Consider the following 13,405-nt stretch of genomic DNA (forward strand, 5'->3'; position numbering starts at 1 on the left):
TAATAGGAGGAACATCTATAATACAAATCTGGTTCAAAAATTTAAGGTTTCTCTTGCATCTTTCGCCAGGATGTCTGCCACCTTGTTCTTCCTTCTTTCTCCATAGTAAAGCTTCATATCAGTTAGTTCCTGAAGCTGCAGCCTGCAATCATTCAATAAGGTTCTGATTGCTAGAAAAAAGTTGAAGTCAAAAAAACCAAAAAAGTCAACTTTAGACTTCGTCACAAGGCTTGATGGCCCACACATCAAATGTCAAATAATACAAAAATTATTAGGAGTTCTAGAAAGTTTCAATGGATATATAACATATATGCTCTGTTCTAAATTTGTTGATACACTTTGCCAATGCATGAATTCCATAATTGATATCTCTAAATATCATTAAATAAATAAAGATTGTAAAAATTTATATCATGAAAATATGCACTAAACTAAGACATTTTTAACAATATTTCACATGTTGATATTTTATCGTAGTCACAATTCACAAAAGCTAATACAAGTAGATTTTGTGAATAATATTAAAAGGCAATATGTGTCATTTAATTTGTTATAGAATAGATTCATATAATAATTCAAAAAAAAAAAAAAAAAAAAAGAAAGAAGACTCCTATAATTAAGTAATTTATAATTTCTACTCGTGCATTTGTCTATATGAAAATGTAAATTGACTTAATCAATTAGCAATGGTTTACTTAATTATTGCATAGAGAAAAATTGAATCCATTTCCACACCCTGTAATAGAAGCAGAAGAATGTCAAATGAAAATGGGGCTACAACTGTCAGACAAATGACTCCAATACAAGAAGCAGATGCATATACTTTCCTACCACCATCTCTACCACTTGAATCATGGGAATCAGAACCTGGTAAGTTGAAAATCCTGACAATATTACGAGTACTAGTTTCTTACTTCATAACTTTATAATTAGGGCTCAAATTTACAAAACTGTTAGTTGAAATCCTTCTACACTTAACAATATCAAATTAATGATCTTTGTGTAATGTTCTGCACTTAAAAACCCATCATTTAGTGTTTGAATAAAGTCTACTGTATATCTATCTGAAAAACTCTTTATTATTTATAATGTTACAGAATTTCTACGGTACAATCACATAATCATAGGTGCAATTAACTTTCACCTTAATCACTCGCCAAACCTATTTTATGTCTTGTGTGTACAATAATACGGAGTATTACTGTACAAGCTTTATAAATTTATATTGAGGTAAATTTGTTTTTTGTATATATATATATATATTGTATCATTTGTTTTTTTTTTCTATTAGGATGGCTTTTAATCACATTTACGGTAATTTTTACCCATCTTTAGAGTTTGTGAATCACATGATGGGTAGGCTTAGGCCTTCTTATGCAACCCATTTTATGTTATTTTTCTGTTATTTATGATCTTGTAGTAAACTGTCGTATAACAAGTTGGGCAGGTAAATTTAATCCATTGTCATTGGACTGACAGATGTCACAAGCGAGGAGTTCTTGCAATACGGTGTTACTCTATATCAAGCTGCCCTGAGTGGTGATTGGAGAACTATGGTAAGTATCTGGATAGAGTCTCCACCTTGGATCTTCACAGGCATTACAAAGGGAGGTGAGACAGTTCTTCACATAGCAGCCGCTGCCAAACATGTTCATCTTGTAAAGGAGATGGTTTGTTATATGGATGTTGATCATCTTTGTCTAAGGAATAAACTTGGTAACACGGCTCTCTGCTTCGCTGCTGTCTCTGGGGTGGTTGAGATCGCAAGAGTCATGGTGGAAAAGAACAAAGCATTACCAAATATCAGAGGAAGCCAAGGAATGACGCCGCTTCATATGGCGGTCTTACTAGGCCACCGGCATATGGTGGAGTATCTCCTTGGAGTAACTGATGATGAACAACTATCGGACCATGAACGCATTGAGCTACTCAACCGTTCAATTGAGACTGATTTGTTGGGTATATTATTAACTTTATTTTAATTTAATGAATGCTGCATATTGCTAGCAATTTTTGAATTTATCACTGATTTATGCGCTGCAGATGTCGCATTGTTGATTCTAAATTCAAATCCAAAATTGGCTGTTCTTCGGGATGGAAAGGAGGAGACTGCATTGCATACGTTGGCTCGAAAGCCTATAAAACCTGCAAATGAAATAAGCATGTGGCAGAGCTTCAAATTGCCATGTTGGTTATTTTACTATATATAACTTTTGTTCTTCTTTCAAGTTAAATTCTAGGATCTGAAAGACATTTTACTTGCTCATTTGACCAATCTTTATTAGAGGTTTTATTATTATTATTATTTTTTTTTCGAAAATGGGGCAAGTAAAATGACACTAAGGGGAGTACAAATGAGTTGGTTGATTTAGTTGGTAAAATTTTCGATCCTAGCCATTTTCTTGAAGGGTGGCTTTCCTTAATAGTTTCTCCACCTCTTCAAGGACCACACCTAACTGAAAAAGATGGATCAGGTTAACCGTCTGATCCAATCTTTTAGGGTCGTCCTTCATCTTACGAACCTGAAATTAAATAGCTTGGCTAACTCATTGATATACATTCAGGGACAGGGATGACCGAAAACAACAGCAAAGAACCTCAAGCTGTGCTTAAACTAGCAAAAACCCTTTGGAGTGAGATGTTAAAACAAAAGCACGAGGATATATCTAAATTAATCGGCTACCCCTGGCGCTTGTTATTTGTTGCAGCAAAGCTGGGGAAGGTTGAGTTTCTAATGGTGCTGATCAAATCATATCCTGATCTAATGTGGAAAGTTGATGAAAACAGGGATAGTATTTTTCATATTGCTGTCATCTATCGTTGTGACGAAATTTTGAAGCTAATGTATGAGATCGGAGCAATCAAAGATTTAATAGCAACATACAAAGATGATCACGGAAATAACATGCTCCATTTGGCTGGCAAATTAGCACTTCCCAGTCAGCTCCACTGTGTTTCTGGAGCAGCGTTACAAATGCAACGTGAGATTCTATGGTTTGAGGTAAACATCAACCAGACTTTTTTTTTTGGCATAAATTATACTTCGTACAATGCAACCTGAATTTAATGAATTTTCAGAGTAATCAATCCCGAAGTTTTTAGCACATCAGAGTTGTTTCCATTGAGTCACCTGGGATTTTTTTTTTTTTTTTTTTTTTGTATTACTTCGTAAATGAGATGACACTGTCGTCCTCTTTCTCCTTATCTCACCATAACAGTAATGACATGTGATGCTGTAAATCCTCATTATTTGGTCTCATTATTTTTCTTCAGGCAGTTAAAAAGATAGTGAGGCCAGAGTATACAGAGGCCGAAAACGAGGACCATACAACACCTCAAGCCTTGTTTAGTGAAGAGCATGAGCAATTGAGGATAAAAGGGGAAGTTTGGATGAAGAAGACTGCTGAATCATCTGCTCTTGTTGCAACTCTTATGGCTACCATGGTGTTTTGTGCGGCATTCCAATTGCCAGGAGGTTTCAATAATAACACAGGAAGTCCGGTCCTAGTGAAAAGTGCATCCTTTGTGCTCTTTGCCATGTCAAATGCAGTATCATTGTTCACTTCTACTGCTTCAGTACTGATGTTTTTGTCAATTCTTACTTCACGATATGCAGAGAGAGATTTTCTCATATCTTTGCCTCCGAAGCTCATGAGTGGACTCATCTTGCTGCTCATCTCAATATCAACAATGATAGTAGCTTTTACTGCAACATTCTTCATCACTTTTCAAGAGGGCATGAGTTGGGCTCCTATTCCAATTGCTCTTATTGCTTCAATTCCTGTCACACTCTTCATTTTCCAACAGTTTCCACTTCTCACGGACATTTATCATTCAACATACAAATCAAAGTTTATGTTCCAACCTAGTAAACCAAAGCTCTTTCAACCTTCTTCTCAAAATAACTTTGCTCCTCACATACGTGGTGATGAGACAAAAACTCGTTTTCCTCAGCTCAGTTTTACATACCTACATCCAGAAGTTTCTATGGCTCCTGCATCATCTAACTACCGTTCACGCTGGCAGTTACCCTCCACAATTGTTGATCCATTTGCCTCTCAATTTCCGTCTCACGCCTCCGATCAAGGAGCTTCTACACAGGAAGAAGCTGAAACAAGTTCGGACCCTTTCCAAAGATAAAATAAAAAGAATGTCCTGGTGCTGCTTATATCTGATATTCAAAGTAATATATCATACTAGTTCAGTTTGAGAAAAAGGGTTTTAGAGCATGAAGAGTCCGACTGACAAGAGCAATCACGCAAAGCAAATTAAAGCATCAGGCAAAAATATAGACCTATAGAAGTACATCAGAACATCTCCTGGCATCAGATCAAAACATGTTTATTATGAAAATTGTATAATCAGAACTTTGTGCAGTTTTTCTTCAACCTTTTGGAATGTGAAATTTGATGTTTATTTGAGGACTATGAAAGTTTACACACAGGTTCAAGGAATTTGAATCCGCTTTCTTTTACTGAAAATTTAACCATACAATTATACAAATGACATCTACATTAGAACCAATTATTCTACTTTTGGAATAATACACATCTTTTGGAATAACCCTTGTTATTTCATATTATTACTGTAAATCAGTAAATGTAATGGTACTGAAGTCGCTTCTACAAACTGTAAGCTACACAGAAACTAATTGTGCATACTAAAATAATATGCTTTATCAAAAAAAAAATCTTTTATGGGCACACAAACACATGATGGATGATGCAATAATTAAAATTCACAATCATGTTTGCTTAATCAGAACATCAGCATCATATATGATACCTTTAACTATTGTAAGAATCAGAAGTCTAGGATTAAAAATAGATGAATAGCTAAATGAATAATGAATTATTAATTCTTTAGTCACATATGAATTCAGATGAATAACTAAAAGAATGATTAAATGAACAGATGAATAGCCTAAAAATTGAAAAGAGTAATAGCTCAAAAAAAGACGAGCTTCTGGCGGATCAAATAAGCTGATATGAATAATTTTCCTTGCCAACTTTAAAATCCGCTTCAAGGATCAGCTTCTGAAAACAAATCATTTGAGGAATAAAATTTGGGTGTGTTATTCTCTGAAGCACAAGGTGCTACTATCTGTGAGGGTGTTGGCCTATGGGAAGAGTTGTGGCGAGGGATGTTAGAAGTTAAAGAGGTTATTGGATGAATCTTAATTGGGCGTATGGACACCATTGCTGCGGCATTTACAATGAGATCGTGCTGAGAAGAATGGTCGAAAAGCTTTGTTTTGCTTGATTCGAATAGAAATTGATGAGACTTGTAAGTTGAGCGATATATGTCCAACAAGAGAGGGCACTGCTGCAAGGCGAAAAGTGCAACAGGAACTGATGAGATCAGGGCAATAGGAATAGAAAGCCAATTCACACCTTCAATAAAAGTTATGAAGAAAGTAGCAGTGAAGGCTAGTATCATGGTTGCAATCGAAACGAACAATAAGGTGAGTCCCATCATGAGCTTTAAGGGAAGTGAAATGTGGAAGTCACTTTCTGCATACCGCGAAGTGAGAATTGATAAAAACATCAGCACAGAAGCGAGGGAGGTGAACAATGATACTGCATTCGAGGAGGAAAATACCACAAAGCATACACTTTTCAGTAGGACAGCACTTCCTTTATCGTTAACACCTCCAGGTAGTTGGAAAGCAGCTGAGAATACAACAGTAGCTATAAGAGTAGCAACGAGTGCACATGATTCAGCAGTCTTCTTCATCCATTGCTCGCCTTTGGCCCTTAATTCTTCATGTTCCTCGCTAAACAAGGTTTGAGGAGTTTTTTTATCCTTATTTTCAGCTTCAACATACTCAGGTCTCACTACCTTTTTCACTGCCTACAACAAAGCAAAAAATTGACATGCTTAGTGGTCGCTTGGTTAGAATGTTAGATGTAGGCAGGGCCAATTACTGTATGGTTAGATAAAATTGTTATTGTCAACCATATAGTTATGTTGTTTTTATATATTAACCAACTAAAGCTTAACATTATGAAAAAGAAATGGATTTTAGAATTTGCATTGACATGGAGTTTTTCTCACCTTGAACCACAATATTTCGCGTTGCATTTGCAAAGCTGCTCCGGACACAGAGTTAAGTCGATGAGGGGGTGCTAACTTGGCAGCCAAATGCAGCATGTTATTTCCATGATCATCTTTGAATGTAGCTATCAAGTCCTTGATTGCTCCAATCTCATAGATCAGTTGAAAGATCTCCTCATGACGGTGCATGATTGCAATGTGGAAAATAGTACGCCTGTTTTCATCTACCTTCCATATAAGATCAGGATAAGATTGAATGAGAGTTGTTAAAAACTCAACCTTCCCTAATTTCGCGGCAACAAATAGCAGCCTCCAAGGGTAGCCTATCAAATTCGATATATCCTCCTCCTCTAGTTTGATGACTTCGCCCCAAAGGTTTTGTGTAAGTTGAAGTGCAAGTTGTGGCTCTACCCTTTTCTCTTGATATATGCTGCTTACTGAAAAGGAGTGAAACATCGATTAATTGACCCGTTACTAGTTGGCTAAGTATAAACTATAAAGAGCAATTTTAAATACGTAATTAGCAACTTACTTAATCGCTCCATTATCACGCCCCAAATACTCGATTGATGAGCTATGGACTTCAGAGGTTTACTAGCTAGCGCATGCAGTGCAGTCTCTTTCTTAGCATCTCGTAAAAAGGCTAAGTTCCGATTCTTGTCAAGAATATGCAATGCAACATCTGATTCATGCCACAAGAAACATAGAATTTGTTGAAGTTAGAACAAATAATATTATTTTGTGATGTAGGTTTTGATTGAGCTAGTAAATAATACTACTTCCGTTAAATGTTATGTGCAACTTCGGGGTATTATTTGTGAGATATTAAATATTCTTTTCCTTCCCTTACCTTTACCCAAACAAGCTTGTCTCAAGAATATAATGTAGGTTCTTGTGGTGAAATGAAGATTCCGAGCAAGAAGTTAACAATATATAGGCAGTTATTAGTAGAGTGCAAGTTAATTACCAAACATATCCGTGTTGATTGAGCTAGTAAGTAATCCAATGCGGTCTTGATCTGTCAATATTTCATCCTCAGTGACGTCGAGGAGGTACCAAACCATATCCCGGTGGCCTAGCAAGACGGCCATGTAAAGTGGTGTCATCCCTTGACTTCCTCGGATGTTTGGCAACTCGACATTCTTCTCCACCATCACTCTTGCAAACTCAACAATGCCGGACACGGCCGCAAAACAAAGTGCTGTATTTCCAACCTTGTTTGTCAAAGCTAGAGAATCGGAGGACATAAAGTGTACGAGCTTTTTAACAACCTCGACATGTTTTGCTGCTGCAGCAATATGAAGAGCTGTTTCGCCTCCCTTGGTAATCTTTGCGCGGATCCAAGAAGGGGATTGACGCTTAATCATGTCTATAGTCAGCAAATCACCTTTCATGGCTGCTTGGTATAGTCTCACACCATATTGCAAGAATTCCATGCTTGTTTCATCTATATTTTCATAATATAAATTGAAGCATCATAATATGATGGCGTAGTACCGGGAATCCATTGAAATGGTTCCACTTGATTTTTCACTATTTAAAAGCCCACCTAGCTTTGATTAATTAAACGCATACTTTGTTTATTCATTTTTTTTTGGTGCTTAAAGAGAGCCACAAGGACAATTGATGAGAATCGATCATAAGATTCCTTGGAACTGAGGAAGGAGCTTTAACCACTTCAGCTATTCTTCACTCTCAAACTTTGTTTATTCTTAACAATGTATTTTATTGTGGAATGTTCAAAGTAAATTATTCTTTCAAATACTCGATGAGATTAATCATACAAGACCTTACATATATATAGTAATATTATTTTAATGTTTGTAATATTGTATTAGTGATACTATTTAATCAAATTTTTCATACTTTGCGTAGCCATTTGAATGAGACTAAGGAGTAGATATTTCCAAAATTTAGCTATTTATTCCTATGGTCTCCCTCAAAAAATAAAAAGAACCGTCAAGTCTTCTAAAAGCATAGAAATCGCCACGTCGGTTGGGGCAAGTGTGCAACGATGACTTGATGACTTGACTATAGGCATAGGGATAAAAATTATGTTATTCGTTATTTGGTACGATTTGGAAATTAGTTGTGACAAATAAAAAAAAGTACTTTATTTCCCTTACTAACTTACTTTTCTCCTCCCTCTTCCTCGTCCCCTTTATAAGGGTATTTTTTTTTAAAAAAACAAAAATCCTTTTATTTTATCCTCATCTCTTATAACATTTCTCCTAATTATTATTTTAATCGAATAACTAGCTTTTTTTTTTTAATACCTATCCCCATCCCTTTCATTATCCCCACTACTCTTAACAAACAAAAGAACTCTCGCTCTTGTCCGATCCCCCTCTTTTACCCCTTTAAAATTTCTAGGGTGGAGTCCAAAAGAAGACTTTTTATAATATAAAGTATTGTTGATAGGAGAGAGAAATAATAAAAAAAAAAAATAGTAATCCCTCCGTCTCTTTATTAGAAACCTATTTCTAATATTTATTACTCATATAATAAAGAGAAATAAATTTCTAATAAAGGCACGGAGGGAGTATGAGTGGAGTTGGTAGGAAAAATAAATAATAAAATATTTGTGAAAGTGGGGTTAGTGGGAGAGAGAAATTATAAAATAATTGTGCGTCCTTACCAAAAATAGTAGTATTGCAATTATTATAAAACGACAGAAATGAAAATTGTTACATTTAATATGAAACGAAGGGTGAAATTACCTCGTACTCACTTAATTATTTAACAATTAAATTAATTAAAAAAAAAAACAACCACTCTTCCTTTCCCTTTACCCGATTAACCACCACGACCATTTGAAAACCCTAACCCCCTATTACCCTTTCTCCTCCTTTCCCTCACCATGACACAGCCCCGTGAAAAGCATAGCGTCTCTAGGAACAAGTAGCGTGACTTGGAGGGAAATAAGAAGAAAAGGGGTGGGATTAGTAACAAAATGACTATGTGCATGTTACATATATAGAGGATTAATGTCGGAAAGAGAAATTACAATTAGATTTTATATTTTCAAGAAATTTTTAAAAGGTTTTTTCAGACAAAAAATTGCTTTAAAAGGTTTTTATGACAAATTTTTCTATTAATTAACATGTTTTAATGTTGAGTACGATTGTGAATTGTGATATTCATTTTGTAACCTATATTTGGATTTTGAAATACACATAATTAAGCGGCATATTGTAAGATCGAATATTATTATTGTATACTCTCTTCATTTCTATTTGATTTTTTCATTTGTAATTTTTGATACTATTCATAAGGTGAAAAATCTTCTAAAATTTTCTTAATATGAAATATAATATAGTCATGTTGGGTCTTATTTAATGGACAATTTTCAAATGGCTACAATAAAATTGTGGCCATTATAAGTGAGTGAATCACAACCCTCCAATTAATAAAATTCATCATATTCATTCATTTGTTGACTTTAAAATACACTTTATCAACACAAAAAAATAAATAAATAAATACTAGAGGATTTGGTCGAAGGATATGGAATTTATAATTTATCTTACGAGATGTTTTCATTTTTTTTTTATCTTCAATGTGCATTGATTGGTTTCTGGAAAACTAGAGACAAATTTCATAACTTTTTATCATCTTCTTCGTTTTTTCCTCCCTTTTTCTGGTTTTCTTTGATGGAGGATGATTTATTGTTTGATAAATTTGATGAAAGAATTATGGACATTACAATATATAATGCGGTAGACAGGTTTATTGTTAATAAACTATAATTTAATGGAAATGGGACAATCATTTGAACTTAGAAATTGCAAGATCGAATATGCATCAATGGCAAAGTTCAGAATTTTTGTTTTAGTAACTGTTTTTTGTTAAAAAAAAAAAACTCATAATCAAGAAAACGGCTTTTTTATTATTTTTTTTTCATTTCTTATTAAAAATTAAAGTCAATTGGATAAATGGACAAGATTAAACATTAAAAAATATAGGGCCAAGATTAAAACTAACTACAATAGCTACAATTTTATTGTAGCCATTGAATAGTCTTCCCTTATTTAATTCGATCGCCTTAATAAATATGTTATTAATATTCAATTGTTATATTTTTCGTCATTGATAAGCAACTAACGATATTTATGATTAAAGTATTTTATTAACAAACGAACACAGTCCAGATGTGAAAAGGATCAAGTAGGGAGTATTTTCCAAACGTGTTTTAACAAAAAGTCGCTTCTTCCCATAATAATAATAAATAATAAATAAACAAACAAATAAATAAGTCGCTTCTTCCCATAAAAATATGTCCCACAGTATTAATTATTTATTCATGTAATAGCACGTAAATATACAAAGTTATTGGGATAAAAGAAGCTTTAATTCAATCAAAGCGGACTTGGAACTGGGTCCGTAAAGTCAACTTTTGTCTCCTTTGACAAGCAAATCATTGAAATTGTGAAGCTAGAATTGCTAATAAGCTGCTTTAAATTATTTACTACCTACTTATGTGTAATTTTAGGGTATTATTTATGAGTACTAAAATATTTCAAAGTTATAAATAACATTTAACGAAGGTAACTTTTTTTTTTTTCTTAAGCTTTAGCCAAATAGCCAGAGGGTATGCAGTATGCAATTACATATCAGGGGCGAAGCCAGAAATTGAAATATAGGGAGACCAAGATTAATTAAGTACTTGTCAAAAAAAAAATGGATTTATTAAGTAAAATAGTATTGTATATCTATAGTTTTCTTATTGCACAATATATTTCTTTTGCGGTATTTTATAAAGCAAAATAAAATATTTTATTAAAATAATCAACATTGCAACCTATGAGGTCTCTTTATTGGTTAAAGGGAAGTTTTAATTTGTGTACAATACATTGGGTATAGGCTTGATTTCCTCCTATGTCCTCACCGTTTATATTTTGTATTGCTTTTAACCTCTTATGGTTCATTTGCACAAAAATAAATAAAAATAAATAATAGAATAATTTTGTTAAAATGTAAGTTATACTATTTACTAATTTAGTAAATTAGAATATAGGAAAAATAATAAAAGAAAGTTTGAAATCAAAACGATTGACTAACTAATAAAAAGAAAGATTGAAGGGATAAAGAAATATAGATTAAAACTAATAGTACTAGTAATTTCAAGTGAAAAAAATACTAATACTTGTAAATAAAATACGAGCAAGGACTAAAATTGAAAAGTAAAAGGATTTTTAAAAAAGCAAGCAAATAACACCCACAGGAATCGAGCACTTGACCTATGTGCTTGAAGTTATCAAAATCTACTCCAACTACTAAACTGTACACTAGAATGTTAGACATAAGTGCAACTTAATTTTATATGGGTGTCGGCCTTCAAAATAAAAAGATCACTAGTTAGGCCACGGGGCCAGGCCTCCACTAGCCTCTCCCTGTGGCTCCTCCCTTGTTTCATACCCTTGGACGTATAGTAAATCCACCCATGCACGTAACTCAACTTTTAAAATTATTTCTTTACCATAAACGAAACACTTACTTCTTATTTGATATCATTTTTTGTTTTTAATTTTCTGTTTTTTAAACATAAAACCAAAAACAAGAAATAAATAAAAAATAAAAAAAATAAAAAATAAAATAAGAAAAAAATAAAAAAGTATTTTTACTTTTCAGTTATCAATTTTCAAAATTATCTTTTTTTTTGTTTTTTTACACAAATCCAGAGCAGCACTTTTATTAACACAGAAGAAAAGTCAAGTTACATCAAAAGCAATAGCAGGAGCAACATTAGGGGAGCTTCCTCAATCCACACCCTTAATTCTCTATAATCTCTACTAACATTTGCTAACTTATGAGCAACACCATTCCCTTTTCTCCCCACATAAGAGAAGTCAAAAGAGAGACAAAGCTTGGCCAAATGTAAAATATCACTTGTAATAGTGCCAACAACTATGATTTTAAAGAACAAAAAATCAAAAAACAAATTTTTAATATATTATATCATGATTTTAATAAATTTATCTAATTTTACATATATTATATGACATATATTACATGGGTTTAAAGAATAAAAAACCAAAAAAAAAAAAAATCACAGTGATGCCAAACTTTCTTTAATCATTGTTCCAACTTTGATAGTTATTATTGTTTCAAGGTAAAACTTGGAAAAACTTTTAAAGATAATGGATCAAGGGGATAGTATATTTACTTATTTAGCTCAAAGAATTTAAAGCTTTAAGATTTTTTAAATTTGAAACTTTCAAATTTTTTTATAAGCTCGTATAGCAACATCAAAAACAAAGTTACTCATTAGAGCGTTTATAGTTTTTGTTGGTGGAGTGGAGACGGGCGGTGAAAGGAGAGAGTTTATATATAATGACATTTTATTTATTAAAAATTAAAATTTATGAATTAAAGTCGTATTTTCTTCACTTGATTCTTATTGAACTTAAAAACAAATTCTATGTTTTTAATAGAATTTTACTAATTAGAGCTTATTTTAACTTGTTGCAACTAATTTTCTCTAATTAGAACGGATTTTAATTTTACTCAATTTGAAACTGAATTTCACTCTTTTACTAAGTTATTACTATAGTTTTAAAATTACTGATTTTACCATATTAAAGATAACTTTTAGTGATTGAAGCTTTTTATATTACTATTTCTGAGGTGAAGATATCAAATTTAATAAAAATAAGCTATTTTTAAGGAAATACTCCGTACTACCTAGACCAAAACAAAAAGATACTACAAGCAGTACGAAGTACTACTACAAGCTAAAATAGGAAAGTGTGAAAAACAAAATAAAATACCACGAGAGTAACTTTTTTTTTATTTTTTAATTTTGTTGAATTGTTAATTGTTGCATTATTATATATATATTCACCTAAATTGTTGAACTATAATAAGTTGTACTTTAAAAAAAAAAAAAAAAAAAGAAGCTCCTCCTGCCCTCCTTACCTGGTAAAAAAATGGGTTGAAGCTGAGATCCAAATTGAGCACCTTCTCGGGCTAAAGTGTCCAAATTTGGGTGTGGTTCTCCATTTTCTCCCTCCATCAATTTCAAAAAATAAAATTTTAAGAAAATACAAAAAACCAAGAAGTATATGAAGATTTTTAGCGATTGTGTGGCCATTGTCATGGATAAGAGCAGTACATATAAGGAATATAAGTCAACGAGAGAAGTGTTTCCAGCTAATTAACCCCCGTTCTTTTGAGCTTCAGGGCAGAGCAGATTGAAGCAGAGTAGAGCCAAGTCGAGCAGAGAGCAAATTTCATTATTATGAGCAAAAAGCAGATTTCATTATTATGAGCAGAGAGCAGATTTTATTATTATTATTATTATTATTATTATTATTATTATTATTATTACTACTACTACTACTACTAC

General features: G+C 32.8%; 2 protein-coding genes across 2 annotated transcripts; one reads left to right on the plus strand and one right to left on the minus strand.

The window, feature by feature from the left end:
- Window positions 1–755: 755 nt before the first annotated feature.
- On the plus strand, window positions 756–4,140 carry LOC145578355 (uncharacterized). The gene is made up of 5 exons (XM_081635686.1): window positions 756–870; window positions 1,480–1,959; window positions 2,044–2,187; window positions 2,565–3,001; window positions 3,274–4,140. Exons 1-5 carry the CDS (start codon window positions 756–758, stop codon window positions 4,138–4,140), a joined length of 2,043 nt encoding a protein of 680 aa, XP_081491812.1.
- A 706-nt stretch (window positions 4,141–4,846) lies between these two features.
- Window positions 4,847–7,500, minus strand: LOC145577524 (uncharacterized). Its single transcript, XM_081635010.1, has 4 exons — window positions 7,025–7,500; window positions 6,586–6,739; window positions 6,058–6,487; window positions 4,847–5,853 (listed from the first exon to the last, which is right to left on the minus strand). The coding sequence occupies exons 1-4, from the start codon at window positions 7,491–7,493 to the stop codon at window positions 5,023–5,025; spliced, it is 1,884 nt and encodes a 627-aa protein (XP_081491136.1). The 5' UTR covers window positions 7,494–7,500; the 3' UTR covers window positions 4,847–5,022.
- Window positions 7,501–13,405: the final 5,905 nt, after the last annotated feature.

This window comes from Chenopodium album, chromosome 14 (assembly GCF_948465745.1).
Source record: "Chenopodium album chromosome 14, dcCheAlbu1.1, whole genome shotgun sequence".
Taxonomy (NCBI): Eukaryota; Viridiplantae; Streptophyta; class Magnoliopsida; order Caryophyllales; family Amaranthaceae; genus Chenopodium; species Chenopodium album.

Bases quoted from the DNA above. Each gene is read 5' to 3' on its own strand.
- LOC145577524 (XM_081635010.1), bottom strand. From the start codon at position 7,493: ATGGAATTCTTGCAATATGGTGTGAGACTATACCAAGCAGCCATGAAA. The intron at 6,488-6,585 runs GTTGCTAATTAC...TTCAGTAAGCAG, and splicing joins ATAATGGAGCGATTAAGTAA to CATATATCAAGAGAAAAGGG. The intron at 5,854-6,057 runs GTGAGAAAAACT...GCTTTGTTGTAG, and splicing joins GCGAAATATTGTGGTTCAAG to GCAGTGAAAAAGGTAGTGAG.
- LOC145578355 (XM_081635686.1), top strand. From the start codon at position 756: ATGTCAAATGAAAATGGGGCTACAACTGTCAGACAAATGACTCCAATA. The intron at 871-1,479 runs GTAAGTTGAAAA...TTGGACTGACAG, and splicing joins ATCATGGGAATCAGAACCTG to ATGTCACAAGCGAGGAGTTC. The intron at 3,002-3,273 runs GTAAACATCAAC...ATTTTTCTTCAG, and splicing joins GTGAGATTCTATGGTTTGAG to GCAGTTAAAAAGATAGTGAG.